The following is a 14,630-nucleotide window of genomic DNA, read 5'->3' as shown; positions in this document are numbered from 1 at the left end:
ACAGTAATGAGGGAGAGAAAAAGAGGTATTTGTGAAGGCTTTAGATATTAGTTTCACATAAATATGCCAAACACAAAACCTTCCTTGATTTAATTCTGTTTGTACGGGAGGAGGCTTTGCACGTTTCACGTTTATTTTTGCCAGGAACTCCTGGCAAGATAGAGGATCTCAGAGCATGTAGATCTCACAGAATATTTTAAGAAATAAATTCTTAGTTGGTGCTTTATTTCACAGTATTCACACTCTGTAGACAGAGGCAGAACATGAAGAAGCAAAAAATGGATCAAAGTTTACTGGACCAATAAAGTGAAGAAAAGGGAAAAGTTCAGATTAATCTCCACAGAGCCCAAGTAGCTCACTTCATCCTAAGGAAACTCCTCTTTGCTGTTGAGCCCTGAATATGGGCTCAGGAAAGTTTGGAAATGAAATAAGTGATAACTGTTGCCAGCTCTGGACAGCAATAGAAGGAAGGAAGGAAAACTTTTTAAGAACTCCGTCCCAGGAACCAGACATGAAGAGCAAAGCTCTTTCTTCAGCTCAGCCCTTCACCCTACAGTATCAGAGCAATTTCAGGGTAAGCTGCTTGCATGATCTAACACTGTACAAAATCTGTATCCTCTTGTCTGGGGAGAATGCAGTGTGGCAGTCAACAGCACTGGGATAAGTGTAAATATGCAGTCATAGAAGGAGAAAGCTTGAGGCCCCCAAAAAGTGTTTTCTTTATAAAGAGTGTCTCTGCCTTGCTGTCCTATCTGCTGGCATGTACAATTATAACCCTTCAGCTGAAGATCCACGTTACAAAAGTCTGCAAGGCAAGATACTGAGTGCATATATTTATCTGTAAATGTCTCTATTCTATTTATACCTTTATATGTACTGCAAATTTTCTGTAACATCCATAAAGCATTAAAACATGCTTATATAAAATAGAGCACATGAATGTCTTTGATCTCCAGGAGGGTTAATCTCTCCTACTTGTGTTGCTTGCTGCTTAATAAACAAAATATTCTAATACCCCAAATAATTCAGGCCAAAAAAAACCTCAGGACACCTTGTCACTGCAGATGATTTTGAGACTTGTGGTTGCTGGATGCTGGGAAATGTATACACAGGAACATCATAAGGTAAGACTGTTCCTTAGGTCAATAATTTGAAACAAACACTATTTGAAATAAGCAAAACAGAAGAAGAAAGGTAGGTATTGCTTGTCATGCTCCCAGGCTGCTTCTTGACTGGTATTTCAGGTTAGTAATAAATAGATCACAGCTGTAGAAAATCAGCTCAGACATAAGCAGAACATGCTGTGATACTCCTTCTTGGACTACTTGGAATGGTCTGTGGACTGAGTGAAAGCACAGATGCTTTGCCACCATCACTTGTATGTAATTCTGGCTTCTTATCTCCAGTCTATGCATGCTATACAGTTCTACTTATGTTTTTATTTACTCTTAATCATTTTATTTAGCCAAACTACCTATGAATAAACCCAAGTTTAAAATGGATTATCTACAAACTTGGATGTGGGGGTTTTCCTTGACTTTTCTAATAGCAAGTTTGAAAAACATCTTTATGTGTAAAGTGAGATTAATAGCTTCACTTCTAATTTGCATGCTTGGTATTTGGCAGTCTAAAAGAGGTTGGTTTGTTCTGGCTTTTAAATTTTTTTCAGGCATTTGGAAGCAATCTGCTAGACAGCATGAACCAGTAGCCAACACAAAGTGCAGCTTCAATAGCATCCTGTTAGATGGGGAAAAGTCTCTGAACTCACTAAGTTCACCAGCACTGCTGTCTGGGGGCTGAGGATGAAAACAGGACAGCACTTTTCCTAAGGACCAAGTCTCATACGCCAGCAAAGTCTGACTGAAGATCTTGGGTGCAGAGGAGCAACAGAGAGGGCAGATGGGTACTCAGTATTGTCTGCCCAAGGGGCAAAAGCTACAGGAAAACTTTAAAAATGCCTTTGAGGAATAACTGAGGAATTGATCAACCTGTTGTGTGACACCACCCTCCTGCTTCTGAAGGACAAAGCTTGTGTAACCTCTGCTCCTCGAACTCTGAGCAAGAGCTAAAAACATTCTAAGGGATTGCAGTTGCAGCTCTGGATGGCTAAATTCAGCTGTACTGTATCAGTGTAACTGGGAACATGTTCCACTTTGGATTTCATCCACATCAGCTACTACCACATAACAAATTACTCCTCTGTTTCAGCTTGGTGTAAACAGAGCAGAACAATATGAAACATCTGAAGAAACATCAGCAAATAACAGGAGAATAAAAACCATCTCTTAAACTGATTGATTGTACAAGTTTTATTATTACAAGAAAAGAAAATAACCCAAACAAACAAAAAAAAAACACCCTTACCACCTCACAGCAGGATTCCCAAATTCAATTACTGTGTTATTTAAAATTGAATACTGATGAACTTCTGATTCTTGCACTTCAAAACTTCGTGATTACTTTATCTCAGCCTGAAGGATCAACTTTTTTGTAACTCAAGGCACAGCACTAAAATGCAAGACCAGACTGACATCAAGTCAGGGTAATTCTGTGGCTTAATCAGGATAGCTGATTCCCAGAGATTTGGTGCACATTGGCCGAGAAACTGATTATGGCTGTGCTACAAATGAGTAAGACTATAAAGCTTCCCATATAGCACATGATATATTCTGCTTCAGGAAATTCAGAATGCATATTATTTCAGAGCTTGGATTCTAGTTGCTTACAGAAGTGATCTCCATGTTCTGGAATTATTTGAGGAGTTTGTTGCACTCAGAAAGGATCTTGTTTTACTATCATGGTGAAATTCAAGCATATGACCATATTATTCTCAGAATCATCAGAGAATCCTTGCACAACAATATTATAATTGCCCTAAAACATGCAAGAAAAAAAATACAATTAGTCCACAATACTGCCTGCTCTTGTCTAAGTGTCTCTTGGAATGGTTCTGGTGATGTATGTTAGAACTGAAAAAAATAGATTCCCATCAAGGTCTGTTCTCATGGGTATAGTCAGGTATATGAGTGCATTAAAATAAAACAGTATTCAGCTTTCTTCTCGTGGCTGGACTACTGAGGAATGGCATTTCCTGGTCTAGCAGAGTCCCATCAGGAAGTGTCAAGTCTACCATAAGCTCTTCATCGATATGAGGACAGCTCATGGCAGAGGATGTTCCTGTCCATTACTAACTCTGGGGCTACAAGAGGTGTTGGACTGTTGGAAGTCCATGAGCTAATGGAGATGAGATGGTGGAGATTTTAGGCCAGTAGAAGCTCCTTAGTGCTTTTTTGAGGGATTAATAGGGTTGATAAGGGTCTTGGAAAAGCTCAGACAACTGATGAGGCAGTTGTTAGATAGAATGGCTTAACCTGAGGACTGGTGCTGCCCCTGGTTTAACAGCAGAGCACTACTTTTACTTTTTGGATATTGTGATCTCTCTTCAAACCTTTGAAGTAGTTTCATGGAGTAAGAGAGCAGCATGTGAAAAAAATGTAAAATAAAGAATGAAATGGGCAGAAGGAATATGAATGGATTTACTCAAACAGGTGAAAAGAAAGAGAATAATTTACTAAACAAAATGGAATAATTATGGTGATGTTAACTGATTACTTTGGTCTTTTCCTTCATAAAATAAAGGAGGAATGATAGAGGAATAATAACCTTAGAACATCTAGCATTTCAGAGATGCTACCATTTTAGTGTCATCACTTCTATTATATGAAAGTTTTCTGACATTTCCTCTTCCGTTTTCTACAGTTTGGGTGAACATCTCTCTTCAGAAAAAATATACCTGTAAGTATGTGATTTTACTATTACACAAAACATTGAAAAGTACCTTTGGAAATGCTATTCTTGAGCCTTTAATGTCAAATGCTGATGCAAGTGTTTCTGAAAAACAGAGATAATTATAATACAAAGAGTTACTTAACCATAAAGCCATTAATCAGACTGCCTAAATAACTTCAAAGCAATATGGCATATCTCTCAGCAGCAGTTGCCAATGTCATTTACTCTCACTGATAAAGCCCTCATCTGGTTCTTCTCTCAGAGCACTGACTTTTTATTGAAACCACATTAGAAAATAGACATTAACCACAGTGCTCCTGCAACATCTCCTCCAGACAAATCCTACTGTGATAACTCCAGTAATTTAACTTGTAATAGTAGTTCACTTGAATGGTAACTGAAGAGAGCTGATACTGATTTTTAAAGAATGGAAAACAGACTGTATTTTGACCTCCTTACAGGTCTTTAGTCCTCATTTATGGAGATGGAAACCGCAGTACAAGGATGTTAAAATAAAGAATTTGGATATTTTACACTTCAATGGCGTTCTGCAACAGGAGAATTGCCTGCTCTGAGGTCTGCTGCCTGCCAAGCAAGGTGTAGATTGTAGAGATAAAAATCTGTTTGAATGGGTTGATTGCACCATGTATTTTCACACCAACCTCCTTTCAGTGTTCCACACACTGAGTATTCATCATCAGCTCCGCTGCAGAGGAGTTCTTTCCAGAAGAGCGCTTTGGCACCATCGTACCAGACATTGAAGACAATCTTCAAAAAGTGGATGTCACTTCCTAATTAAAATATTGCAAGCAAGAAAATGGTAACTGGTGGGGGAGAAAAGCATATATGGAGACATGCTGTTGCGAAAAAAACCTAGATTTTGCCAAAATACTTGGCAAAATACAAATACTTGTGTATTTGTAAGACTCCCCCAAAACTAAAAAGGCATATATCTTGAAAACTGCTACTTCCATAAAAAAGAAAAAATATATTGTTGTTTTTAACAACAACAAAAAATTAGTCTTCAAAAATATTTGAGAGAACAATTTCAAAGTCAGTTTTAATTTCTTCAGTAAAAAAAACAGACTTCATTCAGCTCCACAGCTAATCTAAACACACACTCAAATGAAGACCTTAGTTTTAAACAGGTGTTGCAAACAAACTATCATGAATGCATCACAAAGATGTCTTTCTAGGGAAGCAAACCTAGTGCAGAAGGGGAAATTTATGATTCAGCCAGATCCTAAACATTTCATGAGCTGAGCTTGCTGGCTTAAAGCTGGGTTTAAAGATCACAGTTAGGTTTGCACACAAAATCCAGTACCATTTCTAGCTTCTGGAACATACATATTCTCTGCAGAAGTCCTGCCATGGTTCAATGGCCTTATAATACTCTCTCTCCTTTAAAAGATTCGGCTCTTCTCCAGGCCAGAAGACCAAAATGCTCATACACCTAAACTGTCACAGATTTGAATGTATAGTGACACTCTGCGTCCAAGTAAAACTCAAACACATTTTCTCAAATCATCATTTCTGCCCATGGCTATAGTTTAGCCACTCCATTTTTAACCCCAGAAACCAATTTCCTAAATCACTTTGCATTTAGGATGAAGTGTCAGTTTTTCAGTTGTATTTAATTTTCATCATGTCCAGAATATAATTGTCTAGTTAAGAGAGACTCACTTGGAATCCAGGTAAGAGCAGTCTTCCAGACACGTTCGTTTGTCACGCTGCAAGGTGTCAGATTAAACATGAAAGCCTGAGCCACAGAATCTACAGAAAAACATTTCACATTGATAGTTTGAATAGGCTTCTCCATAAAATAACACCAATATACAGTTATATACACAAACCCCACATATATATTTTAAAATGTATTTAAGTTACATGCTATAAGACTATTCAATATATGTGGTAATTATTAAATATGTTTTTAAATTATATTATTAATTATTTTTACATTCAGAGGGCAAAACCTTTATTATATTTCTTTAAGTAAAGAGAAGTCAATTTTTGGTTGATGATAATTTGCACACAAAAACAGAAACAAAAGTACCTTTATTTCTCTTTTGAAGATATACAAACTTCTTATTAGCACTAAACCAGCATGGTCTTCTACTGAAAATATCCCCACTTATGCTAATCATGCTGACAAGAGCTAAAACTATTTTTAATGCACTAGCATATTTTCCAAGTAATGTAAATGAACCTGTGAGTAGATTTACTCTGTGACTGACCCACCTTGTATTTTTAAAATACAAAAAGTATCAGCCCATGACACAGACAGGGCAAGAAGGGACACACCATGCTGTCTCAGAACCTGATTGGTACCACAGCCTGACAGAATATGACATTCTCTCTTTTTCTCCCACATACTTCAAGCTTTTCTTTGTAACATACTGGCTAACTCCATAGTTACAATTTATACAACAGAGTTCTTGTGAAACACATTTAAATCCATTATCTTCTAATATTTCCTGAACAAAAACATTATGTGAGAATAAAATTCTCTCTCTCCTAGCTGCTGAAACCAGCATTGTGGTAAGATTTATGCCTATGAAGTAAAATTCTTTAGCAGGGTGATTAATAACAGAAATATACCTATTTTTTATTTTTCTGTATTCTTCAAGGAAACAAATTTGAAAGAAAATTTACAATCCCTCAGACTACAGTAATTATCCTGCAAATTTAACAAAAGGATTATCTATTTTTTTACTTACCACAAAAAGTATATGACATTTCAAGATCAGATGATGTACAAATTAATTCACTGGCTCCGGGGGAGAATAAAATGAACAAAAGGAGTCCAAACATAGTTACTTTTTGTGCTCAGTATGCGATAGTATAAAACTTCATTTGGGAGAAAGAGGAAGAAAATTCAGCACAGTCATCGTCAGTCACATGTCTTCGGGGAAAGTTCTGTTATTTATCAAATTCTCTGCAATCTTTGTTAATCCTGCTGCAGCACTGTCAGTTATCATTACACTGAATTCTGTTAAGAAAAAGAATTCCTGATTTTGTTGTTACATTTTCCCCAGACAATGCAGTTCAAACCAAGAGTGAAAAATTAAAGAGAAAACTGTGTGAAATGGGGAAGTGAAATGATATTATGACTACCAGAAGCACATAATGAGCAAGTTTAGTTGACTCATCAGCAGTACTAAGCAGCTAGTCTCAGCTAGTCCCAACTACAGGCACAGATCAAATTAAGCCTAATAACTCATTCAAGAGAGCAGAACCCCCTCTACCTGACAGGAAGCAGAACTAAATATTTTTTATCAGTATAATGAAATATGGAAGAATGACTTATAGAAATTAAGCAAATAATTTTCTCACAAGTTACCTTCTTGGTTTGTGTATATGTCTGCTGACTTCTCTTAGATTAGAAACTATTTATTTTTAAGAAAAAGAAGCAATACATAAAATAGAGAGGTATTTGAGTTTGATTCCTGCTAAGCAGGAAACTCAAGAAAAATTACAATAAATATTACAATCAATGGTTCTGACTCTTTCCATTCCCCATCACAACACCTAAAAGTTTTTATTCTCACAAATTCTGTGCATGCCAGGGTAATATTTTACATATTATAAAGGTAAAGTAGCAAAATATTAAGAAATTGTTTTTCAGAAGTCTGAATGTGTAATACAAAAGAAATTTAGGAATAATGATGCGCATGAAAACCATGACTGAGTGTGCTCAGAGATAGGGATTGTTCCTAGATTAATTAAGGAAGGTGAAAATTGAATTAAAGGTGCCTGAAAGCACCATTTAATGAGCATGTAATAATTCACAAAATAAAATAAAAATTTGAAAAGTTAATGCAGCTATTAAAGCTATTGATTTGGAAATACTGAAGCTATTAGCTCCAGTATTTCCAAATCCTTCTATAGACCACAAGAAGAGTCCCACTGGCCTGGTAGAGTTCAAAATGTTAAGAAATTTTCAGTATTTGCCTTTTTAGTGGGAATTCAAAATCATATAACATTCCTGACAGATCTGCAGAGTACATACACCACACTCAGATTTTTGCTGGTGTTTAACAGAATGCTATAAAACATATAAGCTCTTTGTGATCATAGCAATAACACAGATCTGTTTCAAGATGGACAAATATTGCTTAAAAATAGTAAGACATGCAGTGAAATAGAAATAAATCAGGAAGGCTGTAATAGTTGGAAGAAAGAAATGGCATAGTGAGACAATCACAAAGGGGCAATGAAGCAGCTACAAAAGAAGAGCTGCCTTTTGCACATACAGCCAAAAAAATATTCCTTTCAACCACAAAGCCATGACCAGTGGTGTGAAGGAGGATAATCTGTGAGAAGCCAAGCCAGGCTCTCTGCTGAGTCTTCTATAAGTCCAACAGGTTTAGCACAAGTCCCAGGTCAGTCTGAAGCGGGCAGGGGGTGGCACTGACTGTACCCCACTGATGTACAAGATTTCCCAGCTGAACGTGGGTGCCTCTGTGGCCAGATTTGGTCTGGTGTTGCTGCCCAATGTGTTGGGTGGCTGATGCACTCATGGACAGAGTGGAAAGAGCACTGAAGATTGAAAATATTTTACATAAAGCACTCTAAATATGAAAGAAGACAAACTCTCTGCTGAATTGACTTTCTCGACCTGGTTCAAGTATGGGTGTTTTTTTCCAGATACTTGCCACAGAAAAGTTATAGATGAGGAATGAGTCCCCCCTGGTGGCTTGGACAGACAGACGCACTCAGAAATCTCCTGCTCCTTCCTTATTACACTTTTATTGCACAGGTCAAGGCTATTCCAATGCTTTAAAAAGTCAGTGTAAGAAAGCTCAATTTAAAAGGATCTGGATGACTAAATGGGAATACAGGAACAATAAGTACTACTGGTATCACAGCTAAAATATCCTTTATGACCATAATTATAAAGCCCACAACCTAAACCACTGTGTTTAGTCAAACTGTCATTAAATCAAAATAATCTAAATTATTTTTAAATACTTCCAGCAAACTCTGTTTTAGATGCTTGTGGTGTTTCATGCCAACATCGATGCTATTCATAAAAGTGACATCTTGTGGTGATCACTAAAGTCCCAAACTGGTGCACTAGTGGTGTGAAGAGTCTGTTCTGTTCCTTTCAAGTCAGTATGCGTACCACTGCAGAAGACTATGAAATCCTACACTCTTTAATTTTACAAAATCCTTTTTCTTTACTATATTCTTTTTCTTATATATTCAAATCCAGAGGGAAGGCAAAAAGGAAGGAGAAGTGGAAAGAGCTACACAATAATGTTACTTCACTGAGGTTTTTTCAGTTAAATACTTCATTTATTTTGAAATCCTTTGCAAGTTAATTCAGTAGGAACCAGCTCTGATATCCAATTAACAGTATATAAATTCAAGTCTAAAGAATTTAGAACTTCATACCTATGACTTTTAATTTCATTATATCTGAGATGTTGAGAATATAAGTTTATTGCAAGTTTCCTCACTGATTTGTAGTTAAAATCCTTAAAATAATTCATGATACTTTTATTTTTTCTCAATGCATCTAAAAAGGGCTTAACTTACTTTTGATTGCCTTTCAAAATAATAACTTTGTATTTGGATTGTTGGCTGCAGATGAGTACGCTGACCAGATAAGCACTTATAAGTCATTAAAATCTTCCTCAGGAACGATTTATAATATGCATGATCATAATATCCCATCACAGAAAAATAAATAATGGAACAACAGGGGAAAGTACTCCATTTTAAAGTGTTAGTCACAGAGAATTAACAATTATATTCTAGCTTTTGGCATTTAACAAAATTTCACTTTAAGGGAAAACTCTTTTAAGACATTAACCACATTTGTTAAATAGAGAAAGAGGCAATAATAATTTTCCTTGCAGGACCATTTGTGAGTTTTTGAAGTAGGTAATTTTGCACCTGGAAGCAGACGTTTATTCCTTCTGATTCTGGTTAGGGTTGATGCTGTAGGCACTATAATATAAAGGGGCTCTATATAAGGCATAAGTCTGCATTCACAAAATAAAAATACACTCAACTATCAGCATGGAGAATAGAAAACTGTAGACTCCTCTCAAATTGCCTCACCCTATCTTTGACAATGTTTATAGTGAAAGTAGAAAGTCATGCCCAAGGATACAATAAAGAGGTACAGGACTCATTTCCTCTGCAGGCAACTGATGAACTGCTTGAGAGTGCCATGGGAGTCAAAACAAAGAGCAGGGCACTGGCACGTATCCCGTGGTGCGCTGGCAGCATTTGAGTAAGAAACCAAAGAGTTTTTGAAATATAGAAAAAGTGCTGTGCATTACACTGAATATGTTTTGTTAAATGCTGTATGAACTTTGCCTTAGTGGTTTGATTTGAATGTATCACATTAAACCACTGGAGACTATTAAAATGTAGCAAACACATACCAGGTGGTATGGCTTTCCTGTGCAAACTATTATGTTGGAAATAACTCCCTGCCTCTTGCCAGTAGCCTTATGGTTTCTTCTCTGCAAGCCAAGTTTAGGACTAAAACTTACAGTTGTACTCTGAAGTATTCATTAAACTATTAAAATTGCCAAAAAGAAAAGAAAGCAGAGGATGAAGGGATAAGAAAGGGAGGTGTCCTACCTGAGGCTCCCAGTATGCACACTACAGCAACACTTTCCAGCCCGGAATTCTAGAAAGGGAGACAGCTGGACATGTTTTGCGGCTGTTTGCTCTTGTTCTCTGCTACTCCCTGCTTAAAATAGCTGCTTGCTGAGGTCTGTGTAGCTCTGGGATAATCTTATTATAGTGGATCCAACTCACAGCTAAACACACTTGTCCCATTTCTCATGCAGGCTGCAGCAGGCTATGCTGTACATGGGGGAATGAAGAAATCCATGGTATGAGGCATGAAGAAATTTGTGGTGTGGCCACAGAACACCAGAGCAACCAAATTACAGCAGTTTACCAAGTTTCCACCCTATTAAGTTATACTGAGCAGTTGTAGTAATCACATGTCTGCTCTTAATTTTTACATCACAAAGAGACTTCCATGAAGTTTCCATCACCTAAATTAAGCCCTCATGATTTCATGCAAAAATTTACAGATTTTCTTCATCTTTGCCAGTGCGATGACTTTGGATTGTAATAAAGCAAGCTCCAGTCAAATTAGTTACCTTTTAATTCTACAATGTGGTTAAGAGTGTGAAGTACCTCAGAGCTTTAAAGATTTCTCTTTGAAGTATCAAAAAGGGATAATTTTCTCATAAAAATTTTTACATTTGCAAGAAAAGGATGAGGGTTGTGGGATAATTTAATTTAAAAAATAACTTTAAAGTATGACAAGGAGCTTTGTACTTTATAATTAAGAACAGATAGGGACTAATGAATAATAATGTGGACAAAGCCAAAAACTTGAGAAAGGGAGAGGGTCACTAGCAAGAAAATAACACGTACTCAAAGACTGAAAAGAAAAATTTGCATATATCCTAACTGTTCTTCAAAAGGAAAAGAAAAAAGAAAAAAGCCAGTCATCCATGACCTTTTGTGGAAGCTTTTAAGGCTGGAAGGGCATAGAAAGAATGTGTCTAGGAAGGAAACTTCAGTAATTTCATACAGAATAACAGAATTAACTAGGTTGGAAAAGACCTCTGAAATCACCAAGTCCAACCTATGACCAAACACCACAGTGGCAACTAGACCAGGGCACTGAGTGCCATATCCAGCCTTTCCTTAAACACCTCCAGGGACAGTGACTCCACCACTTCTCTGGGCAGCCTGTTCCAATGTCTAATCACCCTTTCTATGAAGAAATTCCACCTGATGTCCAACCTGAACCTCCCCTGGCATAGCCTGAGGACATTTCTTCTCATCCTGTTGCTGGTTGCCTGGGAGATCAGCAATCCCCCATTTGGCTACAGCCTCCTCTCAAGCTTCCTTTTCTCCAGCCTAAATAATCCCAGCTCCTTCAGCATTCCTCTCAGGATTTACCCTCTAGAGCCTTCACCATCTTCATTGCTCTCCTCTGGACACACTCCAGCACCTCAATGCCCTCCCTGAATTAAGGGGCCCAAAACTGAACACAGTACATGAGGTGGCCTCACCAGTGCTGAGTGAAGTGGGGGTGATCACTGCCCTGGTCCTGCTGGCCACACTGTTACTGATACACATTGATACATTCCTGCTCTTCATACCAGTTTGAGCGAAACTGGGACCAGGGTAAAATGTGTCCAGATGCTATGGACAAGTGATTGGCTGGTCCTGAAAAGGCTGCTGGAGCTGTCAGCCTTCACTGTAGACATTGCCTTGCAAATGAACAGTTTGTAAATCACTTATTTCAGAAAACTGGCCTCCTACATCAGTTTTTCCTTCAGAACCTCCACATGTACCAGCACATTCTCTAGATCTCATAGTTTCTTCCATATCATATACAAGTTACCTACATCCAAATAAATATCAACAACTTCCAGGGATGAAAATGTTAGCAGGCAGTAATACTTCTGCGCTTATTACTGGTTCTCGCCAAGTGTACGAAACTGAAGAAAAATACACTAGAAAAAGATAGTAATTCACATAATTGATAGGGTTGCTAAACAGACATGGAGTTAACAGACTTTGGGAATTACCTGGTAGCAATTTGTTTACTGAAACACTCACACCACAGTAGATTCTCTTGCAGGATTTGTTAGTAGCAAGAGGGCCTGTTCTGATTTATGCACATTTTCTACCATAGAAAGATATCAAGGATTTCAGAGCTTTCCCATCTGGAAATGCACACAATGCACTAAATAATACCTTAATAAAGACAGACTGCTCAGAACCCAGAGCAAAGAAACACTTCTTGAAGTAATTTTTGATTATGATTCCCTTATTTTATTTTGATTCTAACGTGAATAACTGCTGTCAGAAATTCCAGGGATTGAAACCAGACACATATGTGGAAGTATACCCAAATTCTGTGTTCATTTTTGGGCCTCTCATTACACAAAGGACATTGAGGTGTTGAGTGTGTCCAGAGAAGGCAGTGAAGCTGGTGAAGGGTCTGGAGCATGTGTCTTAGAGGAACAAACAGCTGGGGGTATTGGTGCTGGGATCCTGACACAGGAAGAATGATATGCAGGACTCCAATGATTTCAGAAGGCTAATTAATTACTTCATTAAACTATTATAATATAACTATATTACACTAATATAACACTAATAATAACTATCACGAACTAACAAGAAATCCCGTGACTCTCTCACGAGAGTCCCAACACAGCTGTGACCTAATTGGTCAATCAGACCCAAACACCAGCACCAGGACCCAATCAATCAATCAATCACCTTGGGTAATCAATCTCCATGTCACATTCCATATGGGCACAAACACAGGACCAGCAAATGAGATAAGAATTGTTTTGTTTCTCTTTTCTTTGCTTCTCTCAGGAGAAATCCTGAGAAAGAGAAGTCTCTCTCTGTTCAGAGGGTATGTGAATACCACACTGGGGAAATGGGGTTGCTCAGACTGGAGCAAAGGAGGCTCAGGAGTGATCTTACCAATCTCTACAACCTGAAACTGGGTTATAGCAAGGTGGGGATCTGTCTCTCTTCCCAAGTAGCAAGAAACAGGACAAGAGGAAACAGCCTCAAGTTGCAGCAGGAGATGTTTAGCCTGGATATTAGGAAATATTTCTTCACTGAAAGGGCTGTCAAGCATTGGCACGGCTCCCTGGGGAAGTGGTTGAGTCACCATGCCAGAAGGTATCTAAAAAGATATATAAATGTGGTACTTAAGAACATAGTTTAGTGGTCACTTGGAAGTGCTGAGTTAATGATCTTGGAGGTCCTTTCCAACCTAAATGGTCCTACAATTCCAAGTACACAATCTAAGTGTAGCAGCAAACAAAGCAAAAGCAAGTAGAATATTGAGTATCTTCAATAAGTCTGGTCTTCTTTTTCCTAATATAAAAGTACTATCCTATTATTTTCAAGTTGCACATTGGAAGTATTAAGTATTTTTTCTGAGACCACACCCCAGCCAGAATCATCACCTATTTTCTGGTAGAATTCTGGGTTCTTTAATATTATTTTTAATCATCTGTGTGTCAGACAGCCACCTACTAGCTTCACTTACTTTTCACTGTCAGAACACAAGCAGAATATTTATCTTCCATAGACAGAAATTTAGTCACTGGTATGGAGATATCTTACTCTTGCTGCTTAATTCTGAATTGGCCAAATCTTAAATTTAGACATGAGAACTTTTTGCAGCCAGAAGGAAAAGATGAGGATCCTGATATTGCCTATGGAGAACATAAATATAATTTTGGGGCCTTTCCTTTACCTTCTCCAGCAAACTCTATTTCCTGTTCTCCCCATATTTGTCATTGGAAGGTCAGGTCAAGTTCATCTTTCAATGCAAGAACCAAAAGGAGTGAGTGAATGCATCAGACATGGAAAGATTTCTTTTAACTAGGTGTAAAACATCATTTTAATGAGGACAAGTAGTACAACCAGGTGATCAGAATTGCTTGTTCAATATAATTTGAACCTCACATGTTCAATATCACTTTATGAAAACTTTATTTATTTATATTATTGCTACCCATGATATGATACTGGCTTGAAGAGACTTTATAACCCTTTTAAAATTATAGTTGTGCCAACACAAAAAAACTCCCTCAAAAATATTCGGATGGGACAATTTGTATTTTAACTACTAAGCAAGTACATTGAGGGCAATCAGAAAAGCAACATTCAAAACTCTGGTTTAATATCATGCATGGTGTCATCCTAAAAAAGGAAATTGAAATAATCATATTGGAAGATATTTAAACTTTTAAATAGTTTTTCAGCTACAACTTAGGAAATGTCTTGAAAGCTAGCTGTAATGTTTTATT

At 37.4% G+C, this 14,630-nt stretch overlaps 1 protein-coding gene and 1 long non-coding RNA gene across 3 annotated transcripts; one reads left to right on the top strand and one right to left on the bottom strand.

The window, feature by feature from the left end:
- The first annotated feature begins 77 nt into the window (after positions 1-77).
- Positions 78-2,294, top strand: LOC140682433 (uncharacterized). Its single transcript, XR_012054183.1, has 2 exons — positions 78-574; positions 1,670-2,294. It is a non-coding gene; the product is annotated as an uncharacterized lncRNA (long non-coding RNA).
- On the bottom strand, positions 2,286-11,609 carry LY96 (lymphocyte antigen 96). Of its 2 annotated transcripts, none has more exons than XM_004175245.6 (5): positions 6,510-11,609; positions 5,473-5,562; positions 4,452-4,580; positions 3,839-3,891; positions 2,286-2,874 (listed from the first exon to the last, which is right to left on the bottom strand). In XM_004175245.6, the coding sequence occupies exons 1-5, from the start codon at positions 6,601-6,603 to the stop codon at positions 2,773-2,775; spliced, it is 468 nt and encodes a 155-aa protein (XP_004175293.1). In that variant the 5' UTR covers positions 6,604-11,609; the 3' UTR covers positions 2,286-2,772. The 2 variants fall into 2 exon arrangements, with proteins under 2 accessions (XP_004175293.1, XP_072780870.1); XM_072924769.1 differs by lacking the exon at positions 6,510-11,609 and adding an exon at positions 5,846-6,488.
- Positions 11,610-14,630: the final 3,021 nt, after the last annotated feature.

Source organism: Taeniopygia guttata, chromosome 2 (genome assembly GCF_048771995.1).
Source record: "Taeniopygia guttata chromosome 2, bTaeGut7.mat, whole genome shotgun sequence".
NCBI lineage: Eukaryota > Metazoa > Chordata > Aves > Passeriformes > Estrildidae > Taeniopygia > Taeniopygia guttata.
This window is presented reverse-complemented; position numbering and strand designations above follow the sequence as displayed.

Coding starts and splice junctions, on each gene's coding strand:
- LY96 (XM_004175245.6), bottom strand. CDS start 6,603: ATGTTTGGACTCCTTTTGTTCATTTTATTCTCCCCCGGAGCCAGTGAA. Junction 3,892..4,451: donor GTGTGGAACACTGAAAGGAG/GTTGGTGTGAAA, acceptor TCTGTTTTTCAG/AAACACTTGCATCAGCATTT. Junction 2,875..3,838: donor CAAGAATAGCATTTCCAAAG/GTACTTTTCAAT, acceptor TGCATGTTTTAG/GGCAATTATAATATTGTTGT.